General features: G+C 41.0%; 1 protein-coding gene across 10 annotated transcripts in view; it reads left to right on the top strand.

Annotated features, from left to right (window-relative positions):
• Positions 1 to 17,056, top strand: part of TMCC1 (transmembrane and coiled-coil domain family 1) — a 232,902-nt gene extending 215,846 nt beyond the window's left edge. For 6 of the 10 annotated variants that reach the window (XM_026501416.4, XM_048227227.2, XM_048227229.2 and 3 more), the window contains 2 exons: positions 10,488 to 10,623; positions 13,032 to 17,056. In XM_026501416.4, coding sequence (XP_026357201.1) covers positions 10,488 to 10,623; positions 13,032 to 13,346 — 451 coding nt within the window. In that variant the 3' untranslated portion in view covers positions 13,347 to 17,056. Of the gene's footprint in view, positions 1 to 2,165; positions 2,184 to 10,487; positions 10,624 to 13,031 lie in introns of all 10 variants that reach the window. The other 4 variants (XM_044385085.3, XM_044385084.3, XM_057311956.1 and 1 more) reach the window with 1 other exon arrangement.
• Positions 17,057 to 17,285: the final 229 nt, after the last annotated feature.

Below are 17,285 nucleotides of genomic sequence, written 5' to 3'. Positions count from 1 at the left end.
CTTTTCAGGCTTCAACACAAATGAAGGAACAAAAGGTAAGGAGGGAACATCCATTTTCCCCAGTTCAGCCAGGGATGTATTCAAGTTCCCACCACATGTCATACTGCTACCCTAGCTATGTCTCTCTGTTCTGGTCAGACCCTGGCAGAAGCTACCTCAGGTCCCCGTTGGTGTTAGCCCTGGGATCTGGTTCTTCCTGTTTCTCTCAATACCTACTCTACAAGATTCTTCAGCCATCCTGTCCTAGTGACCTATTGCCCAATTTGGGAAGCACACACCTCCACCCCCACGCTCAGAGATGGCTCCAAACTTCTGAGCCACACCCAAAGAGTGATGCACTAGGTGAAACATTCCCAGCCTGACACTCATCCAGTTTCTCACTCATCTGGAATTTGACCCAAAAGAGACCTGGCTTATCTTTGATCTAAGAAGATGATTACTGTGTTGACCTCCAATGGCTGAAACACTTTATTGATTTACTTATTATTTATTAATTGTTTACCTACAGCAAAATCTAGATGTCTTTTTATATTTTGTAAATAGAGCAGATTTTGCTTTGGGATGGGGGATGGATTTCACCTGCCAAAATATGACATAACCTACATTTAAAAAAAGATCTCACAGTCTTAAGGCTTTCTGTTGACTAATAGTTAAACTCAAACCGTATTCAAGTGTCTAAGTTTTCTTTGAGTTGTAATGATTTGGGAAGGACTTTTGAGTAAAAAGTCTCAAAATGAGATTATTAATCTCATACTACTTTGTGTTCCAGCTGGAGTCTCATGGAAAGCACATGCCAGTCAAAATCATATACTTGTAAGACCAAGGATTGTCCCCCCCCCACTTTACCCCCCCACCTCATGTCCAGAGAGCTCTAATTAGCATCATATCAAGATGTTAAAATCCCTTAGAGTTCTTGATTTTAAAAATCACACGTGGAAAGCTGTACAGTTTCCCTTCCTTTCCCCCCCCACTTGATTTGATACCAGTATTTAATGAGAGGACAGGGCTGTTCTTTCTTTGAATTCCCCAGGTGTATGACTTCCCTATTTTAGGATTTAGGTAAGAAGTAAACACTAGCAAGTAAAGCAAAAGAGATTATAATATTAATAATGGGAGTAGTAGGAAGTCAGTGGGAATTGGAGTAATGGGTATTTTCTTCCTTTTTTTGTTGTTTACATTTTGCATATGATTAGTGGTATAGAAACAGTAAGTTTTAAAAAAGACAATAGTAAAACAAATCTAGAAGCAGGAAGCATGAACCAGTGGTTCGGATTCTCAGTATACCTCACTAACCTAATAAGGGGAAGTTACTGCATCCTCCTCAGCCTCCCATTTCTTAATTAGAAATTGAAGTATGTCCCAGGGACAAAGGAGGTAAGGATTAATGTAGAAATGTCTTCATGAATCAGAGGCAGATGCCACACGTAAAAAGGCTTGGCATGTGGGGGTGGGTGGTTATTGCTTTTGTTATTATTGGTGTTAGTGTTTTGATACTTTGATGTTTACAGTGATTAACTAGATATAGATCAAACCCTAAATTCCTCCCCCACATGTACTCCTCCACCCAAAATGACATCACATCATCTTTACTGGGCTCTTTGTGTTAGCCTGATTTCAGACCATAATTTCACATGTAGGTTATGTAAGCCACATAAAAATGACTGGTGGCACTGAAAAATGTTTGATTGGAAATTGCTAAGCTTGATCAGGTTTGTGCTTTCAAATTGTGGGTTGTGAGGTTGTGAAAAGAGCTAAGGAACAAACTTCCATGACCCGGGTGAACGAATCAGTGAAAGTGTTTTAGTAATGACAGGCCCAGTAAAGTTCTTTCAGGGTGCCGAAGCAACCCAGAAGACCTACATTCCAAGACACCAAGGGCATCTTGCCAACCTCTTTGTTCATCACATTTTACAAAAGCCTCAAAGTTTATGGTGTTCTTGGTTTCCTCCCTGATGTTTCCTGCAGATTGGAGGTGCTCACTATGGTAACCCAAACACAACTGTGTAAGTGTAGGGGTGCCTGGCTGGCTCAACTGGTAGAGCATGCAACTCTTGATCTCAGGGTCATGAGTTCGAGCCCCACGTTGGGTGTAGAGCCTACTTAAAAAAAATGTGTAAGTGTATTTCAGCTACACAATAACAGCTGTGACTTTTCTGTTCTTTCAGAAAGTCCTCATTCTCCAGGTAATTCTTAACGACTTGAAGAGGAAAGCAAATGGTAGTAGTTACTAGTTGGTGAATTAATGGGGCTGTTTCAACTGGACCCACTGTGGGTCTTGCTTCACCCTTGAGTTCTGCAGCTTTATGTCACCTTGGCAAGTCTCCTAACCTGTTGGTCTGTTTTCATCTGTGGGGAAATGGAGCTCATTCTACTTACCCAAATGCTATTTCGCTATTTAACTAGCTGTTAATAAAGTGCTGTGTCTGGGAACAATAGTATATTTTCTCATTCGGGAAGACTCGCAGCTTGAGGAAATCTTTCTATTAATTTCTCATATAACCATGAGTAAATTGTTCAATCTCCGAAGGACTTTATTTTCCACAGGAGCATGGGGAGGATTAACAGTTTCTACTCAGCTCTTTCTAGAGATTTGCAAGGATCAGATGAAATTTACTTGAGATACTTTCCCTCTCACACATACAAAACACATACCATGAAAGGAAGGTAGGTAGGACAGTTTCATCAGTGTAAAGGACAGCTTGGAACAGGCCAGTGAATGGACTTAGTTATCTGGCAAACTTGAGTCAGAGAAAGAGCAGGAACCATTTGTATGTTTGTGCTGGCCCTCCTGATGAGGAAGTAAGAAAAGAGGCTTATGCCTTTCTTGTCCTTCTTGAGAAGGACAGAACGTGTACCCAGAAAATCCATTTGTGAGATGTCAGGAGAAACTCCGTATACTGGAACAGTGAAAATTTTAGAAAATGTAAAATTGAGGATGTGGAGATAGATGAAGAAGTGGAGGATTAGAGAGGGGGGGAAGCAGATGTAGGAAGCCTTGAACGTTGGAGCCACAGAGTACTTGAAGTCAACAAGCAGTCCTTTTGAACTTCCTCACTAGGGATTGTTGGAGGGACCTGGGAAGATCATAAAAGACAAAAATGAAACCAAATGTATACTTGTGATAGATCTGTCCCACTGAGCTCATTTTTGTGCAGGGCATTTGACGTCTACTCCTGTTCAATCTTCACAGTTGCCTTTTGGAGTAGGTAGATTGCCTCTTCACAGGGTCACCCACATTGGTGGTTTGCAGAACCAGGGTTTGAATCGAAAACCCAGGCTGAGCAGATCATCAGCTGGTACAGATTGCATAAAAACTGAGGCGCCTGGGTGGCTAAGGCGTTAAGCTATCTCTCTGCCTTTGGCTCAGGTCATGATCTCAGGATCCTAGGATTGAGCCCCGCAGCAGCAGCAGCAGCCGCGCCACAGTGCGGGGTTGTTTAGGGAGTCTGCTTCTCCCTCTGCCCCTCCCTGCTTCCCTGTTCCTATGTGCGCATGCTCTCAAATAAAAAAATCTTTTAAAGAAAAACTGCATAAAACCATAAGTACAAAGAAGGTGCAGAGTGGAAGGAGTGAAGATGGACAGCCTTTAGATAAAATATGAGGTGAACCAAATCCAGTCTGAAAATGGCTTCCCAGAACTTTGGCATGTTAGTGACCATTGTATGATAAACATTGGCTTATAATAAGGTTCAAGAGTGTTGGGAACAAGTGCTGAGGACTTTTCAAGTACTCTATAATTCATATACAGTATTACATATTTATATATAGTGTTATATAATTTTAAAATTTCCCTCTTCACAAACAGATAAAAATCTGAGGGGCAGCCTAAGGTGTTATTTATAGATCATCTTAGGTATTTGTAAGTGAAAGTATCCAAAACATATTTTATCACAACCCAAAGCCATGAAAAAGCCCAAAAAGGAACATGAAAGATACGTGCAGGAGGGAACTCCATAAAATACTCTCAAACAAAAGTTGCAGATGGCACAAGGAAATCCAGTTGATGAAAGAAACTCAATGTGAAATGGACCAAACAAATGAGAGATTATACTGTCAGAAGACAATGCAGTAATACCTTCAAACTGCTAGGGAAGAATAACTGTGACCTTAGAATGCCATGTCCACCTAATTTATTGTTCAAGAAAAAGTGAAATTAAGACACTTTCAGACATATGTAGACAAAAATTATCACTCATGGAAACCGTTGCTGAAATAAATACTAAAGGATATATTTCAAGAAGGGGGAAAAAACTCAGACTGGGTGAAGGAAGTCAGTAAAGCGTGTTCTAATTAAGTAGGGACTTTAGATTATATATACTAAAAAATCTAAACGTCTTACATCAATTTGGATCTAAAATTTTAGAAAAGAACATGGGGTTCAAGGATTACATTTAAAAGGAATATTAAAGAGTGTTGGGGCGCCTGGCTGGCTCAGTTGGTAGAGCATGCGGCTCTTGATCTCAGGGTTAAGTTTGAGCCCCACGTTGGGTATAGAGATTATACTTAAAATCTTTAAAAAAAAAAAAAAGTGTTAAAACTTTGGGGGAAGAAACATATTTTGTAGCCTAATCTGCCTGGCACTTGTCACTTGGCAACTTTCTGTTCACTTTATTCTTGTCCTTTTCAATCAGTGGGTATTCACAGAAACTTTAGGATAAATAAAACACAAATGTGAACGCAGTTTTGCTTTTCAACAGTTGTGTAGCTATGAGACTCCTAAACACAGACAAAATGACAAAATAGGCTAACTTAAACCTTCATGCCCCAGAATGGACTTCCTGCTGCCCATAGTTTGGGGGAGGGGTGGAGCAGGAAGGTCTTCTCACCCAAGCTTTTATAATGCACACCAAAGTATATGTCACCCTAGCCCAGGCTTGGGGCTGGGATATTCTCTAGCAGCAACTGCGAGCTCTGGCTTGGCTTTGCCCTCTCTTGGCCTCTGTGTCTTCACCCAGGATGAAGACAATAGAAAACAGGCTTATCTTTACAAATACGTGCAGAGATAGTACGCTGAAAGAAACCACGGTCAGCCGACTGAGTTCAAAATGATACTGCCAGATGCAAGTGCAGTTAAGACTTTACTAGGGATTTGTTCTGTAGAAGTACACGGGGGGCTACTTCCTGTTGCTGAATGCAGGTATCAGAGGTAACGAAGACAAGGGAGTAGCTTGTTTTTGTGGCTCCAAAGACTGTGGGGTGAGAATTACAAGTAGCTAGGTTTTAGTTCAGTTTTAAAAAGAACTTCTCTGATAATGAAAAACATTGCCTTAAGAAAAATGAAACGCTGCCTCTGGAGCTATTCAAGGAGAGGTTGCTTGTCAGGGATGTCATAGAAATAATTCCTCATTTGAAAGAGATGTAACTAGATTTCTAAGATCTTTTCTAACCTCCAGAGTTTAAGAGTTCTTCTTCTAAGAGAACCTATTATTATCTTTCAAACAATACTTTAAATTTTTGTGGTGCATTTCTCTTCACAACATACTGATTTTAACAACTCTAGAGGGGTAGAGAGGTAGATGATAGTGATAATCTTCGAGACACGTAAAATCAAGTGTGAGATATTTGGATTTATTGTATAGTTAGCACAGTGATGTGGACTATGATGAGCCTAAAATGAGATTAAGGCCATGAATCAGTCACCACAGGAAATATTTGGGTGGCTACAAAGGTTTTCAGATTGCCCATGAATTCCTTTCACGGAGCATGTTTTCAATCGATGCCTTCTTAATAAGTAGAAACATTTTCAAAAAGGCCATTATGTGGGATGCCTGGATGGCTCAGTCTGTTGGGTGTCTGCCTTCTGCTCAGGTCATGATCCCAGGGTCCTGGGTCGGGTTCTTTGCTCAGTGGGGAGCCTGCTTCTCCCTCTGCCTACAATTCCCCCTGCTTGTGCTCTCTTTTCCTCTCTCTCTCTCTCTGACAAATAAATAACACCCCCCCCCCAAAAGGCCATTATGTTTTGGTAAATTGTGAAGATGGAAAGGAGAAAAAATGACATTTTTTACCAATGCTTCTGTGTTTACATGAGTATAAAAGATTAAGATTATTACCCTCATTTTATAGATGAAGGAACTTGCTCAGAGAAGCAAGGTAACCTAACTAATAGCTTATGAGAGGCAGACCCAGTTTTCCTGGCTATAATCATTCCCCCCCCCAATGTTTATTAACAAACCTCAGATATGTTGCAAAGTTGAAAACAGTTGTACAGTGAGCACTCATACCACCCACCTTTTAGATTCTACATTCTACTATATTGTTTTATCACGTCTTTCCATCTATCCATCCTTCCTCTCATTTTTTTGAAAATGTATTTATTTATTTATTAGAGAGAGAATGGGGGAAAAGGCAGAGGGAGAGAGAGAATCTCAAGCAGACCTCTGACTGAACGCAGAGCCCAATTTGGGCTCAATCTCGGGACCCTGAGACCATGACCTGAGCCGAAATCAAGTCAGTCGCTTAACCAACTGAGCCACCCAGGCGCCTCCTTCCTCTCGTTTTTTAAATGCATTTCAAAGTAAATTGCAGACATCCATAATCTTTTTTAACAGCTTCATTGAGATATAATTCATATACCATAGAATTCACCCATTCAAAGTATACAAATCAGGGGCGCCTGGGTGGCTCAGTTGGTTGGGTGTCTGCCTTCGACTTGGGTCATGATCCCAGGATTCTGGGATCCAGCCCCTTGTGGGGCTCCATGCTAAGTGGGGAGTCTGCTTCTCTCTCTCCCTCTGCCCCTCTCCCCCCGCTCATGCGCTCTCTCTCTCTCTCTCTCTCTCTCAGAGTCTTAACAACAACAACAAAATATACAAATCAGTGATTTTTTAGTGTATTCACAGATATATGCAGCCATCACCATAATCAGTTTTAGGACATCTTCATCACCTTCCAATCTTCCCTTTCCACCCAGACCCTGGCAGCCATTAATCTTTGTGTCTATAGATTTGCCTATTTTGGACATTTCATATACATGGCATCATGCAGTTTGTGGTCCTTTCTGACTGGCATCTTTCATTTAGAATAATGTTGTCAGGGCTCATCCATACTGTAGCATGTGTCATTATTTCATTTCTTTTTATTTCCAAATAATATTCCATTGTATGGTTGTACCACATTCTATTTATCCATTCATCAGTTGATGGATATTTAGTTGTTTCCACTTTTTGGCCCTTAACGAATAATATTGTTGTGAATGTTTGTGTACACCTTTTTGTGTGGAAATAAGTTTTCATTTCTCTTCAGTGTATACCTGGAGTGGAATTTCTGGGTCATACAGTGATTCTATATTTAACTTTTTGAGGAACTGCTAAACTGTTTTCCAAAGCTGATGCACCATTTACATTCCCACCAGCTGTATGAGAGTTCACATTTCTCCACATCCTCCCCAACACTTGTTATTATCCTCTTTTTGATTCTGTGTATGTAGAGTTATTACATTCCTTCTCCCATTGACTCCACCTTGACATCAAGCTCCAAACAGTCGTGTCACTGTAGCTCGGTCCACCTCCCAGTGTGGCTATGTAATTTGGATCAGCTATAGACCTGACTCAGATTTCTTACTTATAAAAGGGAGTTTAACTCATCTGGGCTTCTTGAGTAGTTTCAAAGTGGCATCACGGTGTAGAGGTTAAGAACTTGGGTTTAAAGTTAAACAAACATGGATTCAAATCTTTGCTCCCTACTTAATTTCTGTGTGCCCTTAGACAAGTAACTTTACCTCTCTGAGCTTCAGTTTCCTTATCTGTAACGTGAAGATAATACCTACTATCTTCCTGGAGTTTTAGAAATGAATTTGGATAGGGGTGCCTGAGTGGCACAGTCAGCTGACTCTTTGTTTTGGCTCAGGTCATGATTTCAGGGTCCTGGAATCAAGCCCACATCAGGCTCCTTACTCAGCACAGACCTTGCTTGAGTTTCTCTCTGCCTCTCCCCCCACCAAATAAATAAATAAATCTTTTAAAAAATGAATTTGGATATATAGTAGGCACTAAATAAATGGCAGCAGCTGCTATTACTTTTTGTTCTGTTCTAATGGTATGTGTGAGCCATGTTTAATATCAAATAAGATTCTCCAGCATTCCTGAAAGACTATATAATTATGGAACACATGCCAAAGATGTCACATGGGTCTGTTCTCATCAGCAGACTGATTGTCACCACTGCCATGCTCCCCTCCCCGCCACCCAACATCAGTCCTTAGCTTAGAAGGGTTATTTGCTGCTAGGCCCAGCCCTTCCCTTAAATCTCAAGGGACTGATACTTTGAAACACGCCTTTTATGAAGTCTCATCTCTGGTAAGGAGAGAGAATGATGAAATCATCAAACATTAGAAACACCACAGGATAGTGAGCTAAATAAAATAGGATGAGCCTGAAAAAGCAGTATTATATCAACATATTCTTATGGCAATTGGTAGACTTAAAATTTGACAGAAAATCAGGAGAGGCGATGCCTGTTTCTGAGCACATGCCCTGGGCAACAGATGAAGTGAAAAGACAGTCACAGAGAATATCGGCCCAAGTTACAGGTAAAGGTTGGAAACACTTTCTGATCTGTTCCGTCACTTCAGTAACAGGATTTCAGTGTGAAAGAAAGCAATACAGGTACCTATCAAGGATAAAGGAGAACTCAGTAGGATTCAGTAATAGAGTGAAAAGGGTCAGACTGTGCCTTTTAAATAAAAATCCTTGTTTCAAAGAGAGAGAATGGAGTTTAAGACATAATTATTTATTATATAATTATTGGAAGGGAGAATATCAGTGATGTTGCAGTATAAGAATTACCCTAAACAGAAAACTTCTGCGTATTCCTTAAAAGTTTGTGTACTATATATGGGGTTAAAAACAAGGGAAGGTAGGGTAGTTTTAAATGTCATTTTTATTTTTTTAATACAAAGTCCCCTGAGGCTTCTGTGCTAGCGTTGGATGTGTGTTTGCCCCACTAGTGTTCAGTAGTAGTATATTCTCCTGTTGGGCTGAGCTCCCTGTCTGACAGGCTTACATTTTATTTACCACAAGCTAGAGATGTGTTTATTGTTCCTTTTCCAGTCTATTTTAATGTGTAGGTTTCAACTATCCTACCTACTTTGCTCTTTGTTTGGTTCCTGGAATTCCCACACACAACCTACCCCAGTCTATCCTCTTCTCCTCTACATAACCCATATTCCTAAAATGCTGTGTTCATCATGTCACCCTCCCTCCATCAGCAATCTGCTTTGGGCCCATTTATTATCTCTTCCAGAATCCCACCTCCCATACCTACCCTTTTTTAAGGCCAGATTTCCCTTTTCTCTCCAACATAGATCCATCATTCCAGTTATCCTGTGCATTTCTACGTCCTGTCCTTTACCCATGTTCTTTTTCTGCCTAACATCTCTGATCTTGTCCGTTAAACCTGTTTCAGTCCTACTGGTCCTTAGGTGCCCAGCCAGGTTCTGCCTTTATGTAGATAACCTTCTCATAGGTAGCCCTAAGTGCTAGAGATATCAGATGAATTAAATGACTTTCTCCCAAGGAACTTTAGTTCTTCCCTCTAGTCTTCCTGTTTTTTTCTCAGCTATAGCCATACTGGCCTACCTTGTGTCCCTCAAACCTGCCAAGCTAGTTCTCATCTTGAGAACTTTATATTTGCTATTCCTTCTGCTTTAAGATACTCCTCCCCCCATATCTTCATAGGTTCATTCATATCATCATTCAGGTTTCATCTGTCATTGTTGGAGAGCACTGAACAGGGAAGAGTTCTCTGACTATTCCAGCTTAACCAGCCACCAGGCACTCTGTCATATATATACCCCTGTTGATCTTCTTCGTTTTACTTACCCATACCTGCAATTGTCTTGGTTCTTCTGCTCCTCCCCTCCAACACACATACACCTTAGTCTGTAAACTACTGAGGGCAGGCATTCTGTGTTGTTTACCACACAGTATTCCCAGTACTTTGAACATACCTGGTACACAGCAGGCTCTCAGTAAATATTTGTTGACTGAGATGTCCTAGACTCTGTGCTTGGCCGTAGGGATGATGGGCTCTGAACCATGAACATCCAGGTGAGTGACCTGTCCAGTATCAGGATAAGCTACTGCTAGAAGGTCAGTTTCCATATATGTGCTGTTTATCTTGTGATGAGACCTGCTTAATTATATTCTAGTTGTTGCCTCTCCCCTTTGCTGCTCAGAACAGAGTAAGAACTGCCTTATTTATTATGAGTATGCTCCAAGCTAACCAGGGCTGCTGGCATTGCTGCAAATACTGTGTTGAGAAGGTTGTCGAAAAACCGTGTTGCTGCTATGATATGGCCTTGTGACGAGCTGTCCATTCCAGGGACTAAGAGCTGTCCCCACTAGCATGCCCTGTTATCCCAGGCCACCGACTTAATTTCTTTGTGCTTTTGTTTTCTTCCTTTGCAGAATGGGTTTTGGGGATTAGATGTGAATAATACCAGGAAAAATATAGAATGCATAAAATTCTAACTTCCCCCCCCTTCTTAGATGTGAACGATTAGAAGAACAACTAAATGACCTAACGGAACTCCATCAGAATGAAATCTTAAACTTGAAGCAGGAATTGGCCAGCATGGAAGAGAAAATTGCATATCAGTCCTATGAACGGGCCCGGGACATCCAGGTTAGCATGAAGGATCGGGTTTGTAAAAGCAAAAGACTAACAGAAAGTAGAATGGTGGTTGGCAGGGGCTGGGGGTTGAAGGGAATGAGGGGTTCTTGTTTAATGACTACAGAGTTTCAGTTTCACAAGATGAAAAGAGCTATGGAGTTGGATGGTGGTGATGGCTACAGAACATTATGAATGGATTTAATACCACTGAGCTGTACACTTAAAAATGGTTAATTAAGGTGGTAGGTTTTACATTATGTGTCTTTTACCACAATAAAAAAGGAGAAGAAGAAAAGGGAATAAAATACTGATACATGCTATTACATGGATGAATCTGGAAAACATTATGCTCAGTGAAAAAAAAAAAGCCAGTCACAAAAGGCCACATATTATGTGATTCCATTTACATGAAATGTCCAGAACAGGCAAGTCTATGGAGACAGAAAGTAGATCAGCAGTTGCCAGGGGCTTCAGGGAGGGGAAATAGGGAGTAATAGGTAAGGGATAGGGGATTTCTTTTTGGGGTGATGAAAGTGTTCTAGAATTTGATGGTAATGATGGTTGTACAACATTATGAGTTTACTAAATGCCACTGAATTGTACCCTTTAAGAAGGTTAAAATTTAATGTTAGGTGTATTTTACCATAATACTGAAAAGTTTAGGAAAGAAGATGGGGAAGGTAAGAGTATCAAGAGAAGGTTATACCAATTGTAAGTAATATACCTACTCTTCAAATGAGGTACATTTCTTGAAAGTCTGTACCATGTAGGGGTGATATGCTTGCTTGGGTTCATAGGAAATGTTCTGAGGATCACAGGTCTTGGTGTATAGAAGACCACATGCGTTATTATATCTGTTGGTTACTGCTTCAGGAGCTTCTCTGACAAGACTCAGGGCCATCTTGTCTGTCTTCTTCTATAGCAAAGGAGGTATTTGTCCTAGGTGCCAAACCCAAACCTTTTACAGGCACATTGCCAGGCCATTTGTGAGAATGGGCAGTTATGTTTAAGGCCCTTTAGTTTATGCTATGAGGAAATAGAATATGTAACGTTTTCTTATTCCAGTTGGGAGGTATTTCTAAGGGAACAGTTGCTGGTTTCACATGAAAGCATCTTGAAATAAGCTAGTCTTAGGGAAGGGACGTGGTCCAGGAATCTTGTATCATAGCCTAAAAGAATCAAGGGAATGTCTGGATCATTTGTCCAGCTGCCATCTTCTCCCGACTCTGGTATTCTGTTTATGTTTTAGTTTTTTTCCCATGATCATTCCGGGCTGGGGTAGTATTCACTGCCCATTCGTTAGCTTGCTTCAGTCTGAAGTTGCCTAGCCTTCATCTCAAATCACAGGAAACCAGGATGCATTGAAACCAAGACCAGAAAACGCAGGGCTCCCACCACTACTGAACTTTGGAGGATGCCTAACCATAGCTAAGGAGATAGGTTCTGTCCTCTGAAGGTTGAGGGTAAATTTAATATAAACTCATGGCTTGAAGGGAGCATATCATTTATGTTTGGTCTAGTGTTTGGGCATAGTGTCCTCTTTACAAAGATCAACCTTAAAAGGGGTGGTGGGGGGTGTGTACTCTTCTTATGAAGACAGATCAGAGAGCCCTACACACTGATGTCTGTGATTTATTTGACTTGGAAAACAACGGATAGTGCATACAAGGATGTCCAGAGGATGTTCACCTCGTCAGTGTTATGGTGGAAAAGTTGTAAATAACCTAAATCTCTCCAACAGGGAACTGGCTGAATAAACTGTGACATATCTATCCATACTACAAAACGCTACATAGCAATTAAAAAGAATGAGGTAAATCTGTACACATTGACATGGAAAGGATCGGCAGGACCCACTGTTGAGTGAAAAAAAAAATGAGTTAATGAATTAGTTCCTATAGTATGATACTATTTATATTAAGATAGAGAGTCAAAAAATAATTCCATACATTTCCCTAGGCTTAAATATGTATGCATTTAAACATAGGTGAAAGAATGAACACATGTCAAACTGACAGTGTTACTTCAAGACCAAGACCTGGATTTAAGGAAAATATCAAGAGAGACTATGTATCCTATCTGAAATGACCAAGTATGTTTGTCCTGTGCAACTTAAATTAGTAATTTTTAAATGGAAGAAAAATATACTGGAAGTCTTGTTATTAAAATGTTCAAGACCAAATCTAAGTGTGGCTACTACTTCCTGTGAGCCATCCCGTGAAGAATGCAGTGGAGGGCAGTTTAGGTGAATAGTAATTGCTTGAATAATGACTTACACATTTGGCCTCTCATATTCAAGACTCTAGCATATTTAAAATCATTGGCCTAGCTCAAGATGCATCTCGCTTGCCCAAAGTGCACGTCAGCTATTCAGAGTAGTGTGAACAGAAGGCTTAACTATTCCCTCTTCTGGCCCACAGGAGGCCCTGGAGGCGTGCCAGACCCGCATCTCCAAGATGGAGCTGCAGCAGCAGCAGCAGCAGGTGGTTCAGCTGGAAGGGCTGGAGAATGCCACTGCCCGGAACCTTCTAGGCAAACTCATCAACATCCTTCTGGCTGTCATGGCGGTCCTTTTGGTCTTTGTCTCCACGGTAGCCAACTGCGTGGTTCCTCTCATGAAGACTCGCAACAGGACGTTCAGCACTTTATTCCTTGTGGTTTTCATTGCCTTTCTCTGGAAGCACTGGGATGCCCTCTTCAGCTATGTGGAACGGTTCTTTTCCTCCCCCAGATGATGCTGGCACAAGAAGGCAGTGCTCCCCTACCCTCTGGCGAGTGCATGCAGCGAAGAATTAGACAGCAACTTACCTACTCTGAAGTTTTCTACAACAACAAAAGAGTTGAGTGAATCTGTTTACATTTAGAATAATGTTTTTTTCTTCAAGAGACGCAATTGCAATAGTATTTTTTAGATTTTATCCAAGAAGTTTTTTGGGCAAAAATCTTGGATCATTTTTATGTAGCATGATTTTCCTTGGGATGCAAATCTTAAAACAGTCCTTTAATATGAACCAACAATCTGGAGCACACTGAAGGGCATTCTAAATTGTGGCTTGAAGGACTGCACTAAAACCCACTAAAAAGATGCAAAAACCTGATTAGGGAAACCAGTTAAACCTAACACCCTGCCTCGTCTGGGCTCACCACCTCTCCCCCTCCCAGACTAACTTTACTGTGAAATCCTACCACATTCCATGTCTGAATTTTTGGATTCAGGGTGGATTGTCCTTGTCCGTGGAAGAACACATGGATCTCTCCCTGGCTTTCTCACCCAAGTTGGCCACTCATGCTAACCCTGGAAGTATGATCACTTTTGAACCTGGTCCCTTAACCTTTGCTAGGATACAAAAGTGAGAGCATCATGCCCCAAAGGATCACTGCAAAGCCCTACCACAGTATTTTGAAGTAGCCCTCTAAATACTTAATTTTAAGCAAAATCCCTTGGCCGCACTTTTAAGGTTTTTTTAAATATGTGTATAGTCACCAACTTAAAAAAACAAAAAATCCGAACAGCATACTTGAAGAATGTAATACTCAAACTCTCAGTGCTTCCTTATGGTTTCTAATAGGATTTTTTATTATTGTTATTATTATTATTATTATTGGGTTTTTTTGGAAAGGGTTGGGAGGGTCTTTTATTTTTCCTTTGAAATAAAGAAGTGATGTTTTTAAATGAAGAAATGTGTGGATATTTAAGTGTGCTGCTCCCTCTTGTCTTGAAACAGTTTGAGTAAAGGAAGACTTGCTATAAATGCTTCCCTCTGATGCCCTTGTTTTGAGATGCAGCTTAGACTTCCTCTTCTGGCTGCTGCTGCTTTTTGGTGTCCTGCCACCCCCACCCCACCACTTCCTGGGCTTGGCTTGGTTGAGAGGAAAGGGGTGTGCAGGGAGAGGAGGAGGCTGTTTCCACAAACCAGCATGATAGGATAGAGATCTTTTTGCCCCAAGAAAATGTTCACCCAGTGACTTTGGGCTGGGGTTGTCTTTAGGAAAAATTGAGACTATATTATGAGAGTCATACATAATTCCTTGTGTTTCCTTAATTTATTTTTAACACCCCCTGATTACTGAAACCAAAGTGATGTGGAATCTTCTGTCTGCATTTTGGCCCCAGCATCCTTAATTTCAAAGCTTTATTCTGTCTGCCTGAGAGAATCAGCTGAAGGTGATTCTCCCTAAAGAACAGAAAAGGATCTGTCAGGTTAGAAGGACCCAAGTTTGGGGTGTAAAATGTTGTCCACTTCCTATTCATCCAGACTGACTAACATAACCATGGGCAGTGGACTTTTATAGACAGTTTAGAAAAAAAACAACTGAGCCTTCTTCCCCATGCTATGACCAGTTCCACCAGGATGGAACTGGGCTTTTAGAGCATGTCCAGAAAGCTTGGTTAATCTTTTCATATTCATAGTATTGAATCACAAATGCTGTTCCCTCTTGGCCTCAGTTCTGTGCAACCAAGTGATGAGCAAGGGGCACATAATATGTCCTGAAAAGAGTAGCAGAGCACGCTTTGCCTATTCTTCCCATACCAGGAAATTCTTTTGGAACTAGATTAGCATTGCCTTCTCTGTCTGAGAGGATGGTTTACATGACAGCTCCAGCTTCCTGTGGCTTTGGCAGGCTGGCCTTCTCAGAGTCAGCATGTTGTTTCCATAATCATTTTGATATTTTAACTCAGGTACCCCAATCTTCACTCCATCCCCAGATGATTGTAGTACAACCTGTTAGCTCTGTTGACCTCTCAAAATTAGTACCCAGAGCAGGGACCACAAGGATGATTTTTCTATTAAAAAATAATTGGAACCAATTCATGTTCAGGCCAAAACCAAATTGTTCCCATGCCTATGTATTTTAAATGTTTACTTTGCCTAAAAATATTGCAGTGACTTTAGGCAGGAGTGCCAAAGGACACCATGACCTTGTCAAACTAGCATAGTTTCTCCTAACCTTCCGCTCTAGCTTGATCACTCAGAGTAGGGAAGAGAGCCCCACAAAGTCATCAAAAAGAGGCTCTAAGCCACCATCCTCCAGTTTTTCGAAGAACCTTTGAGTCCCCTAAACTGTGTAGAGGCTACTAAGTTTTGTGGGCACTAGAAGTCACTGTGATAAATGGATTGAAATTGTTCCCATTTGCCATGGGACAATTTCTATCAAAGGAAGGTTTTCGCCTCTGGACAGCCCCCTGAGCTCCCAGCCAAACAGGCCCGTGCTAACTGTCCACCATCCTCTCTCAAACTGTCTTAGGAAGGAGCTTCAGGCTAGGTCAGTCACAGTAATGGCTTTCTAGCTGTCTCGTCCCTTGATTCTTCACCAGGCCCAACAGTTGTCTGCATTTAATGCTATTTGTAACCATGAGTCTGTTTTCATGCCTTCCCCCACTTCCCGCTGCCCACACCTGTTGCCTTTGTGTTTCTTTGCATTGTGGCTGTTCCTGGATTCTGGTCTATTCAAAGCTCTTCTATAACCTCACTCTAATGGTTGTTTAACAATTGTTCTGTGAGTGGAAATTTCCCCTTGCTTTAATGCTTCTTCTCTTTTAAAGACTACGTGCATTCCCTTTGAAATGAAGCATTCCTGGATTACTTGTTAGTGCTGGTGCTTGAGGCTGGCTGTGGTAGCCTGGGTGACTCTGTTCAGGTTGTAGAATAACTAACATTTTACCTTTTTTATGATTCAATTGAAGGGCACTTCTGTCTGCTCCAATTTCAATTCCTTGGTATATACTCCGTGCATCCTAGCAAGGAAGGCTTTCTACTCCACTGGCTCCTTAAGAAGCAAAAGTAGGTTAAATTTTACACTTCCTTGACTGGGGTCTTCTTTCTCCCCTGTACCCCTGCCACCCAACTGAGGTAAAAATCTGATACCAAGGAAAACACTGGGATCAAGCCTTCCTTGCTAGCCATGCCCTAATAATGAGCATATTTTTATGTGGTTTTTCACTGCATTTGGTTTTGTTTCTGACTTCATATTCCTTTGAGGTACAGTCAGATGAAATGCTGAATTCCAAGTAAGTTCCAGTGAGGAGCTACCTTTCAGCTTTGGGAAATATGCTTCCAAAACAAAACCAAATATTATAATCAACAAATTGACACAGGCAAAATTATGGTTCCCACCCCCAAATGAAACTGGGGATTTTGAATGTGGCTCTAAGAGTTAACATTTCTGTCTGTGTGTTGTGTATGCTAGGTGATACCCTCAGTAGGACTGACTACTAGACTGTAAGTGTGTTTTATCAAAGTGTGTCAGAATAAAAACTCACTTGCACGAATTGAAAAGTACAGAAATGACACTTGTGAACGCGTGAACGTTAACACTGTAGTTGATAGATCTTAAGCTGCTAATTGTTGAGAGAGAATTACATTTATGTTTTGTCTGGTTGCTGCATATTCTCAGCAGCACTTTTACTGTACATACAAATTGAAATAAAGACCTCAGCTATTAACGAGGTGGTTGGACTCGGGTTTATTTTGCTCTTTATTTTTGCATATTTATTCAGTTTCCATGACAAGTTTGTCAGTCTAAAAACCTTCCATTAGCGTATACATTAGAAACTGTGCGTTTGTGTGTGCACACGCACACATGCACGCAGTCAGTGTCTTGAAACCATAACTGATAGTTGGGTGACCGTCACTGTCTCCCAGGATTTTATACCCATCATTTCAGATTGTCAC

The sequence above is a fragment of the Ursus arctos genome, unplaced genomic scaffold, assembly GCF_023065955.2.
Source record: "Ursus arctos isolate Adak ecotype North America unplaced genomic scaffold, UrsArc2.0 scaffold_14, whole genome shotgun sequence".
NCBI classification, from domain to species: domain Eukaryota; kingdom Metazoa; phylum Chordata; class Mammalia; order Carnivora; family Ursidae; genus Ursus; species Ursus arctos.
This window is presented reverse-complemented; position numbering and strand designations above follow the sequence as displayed.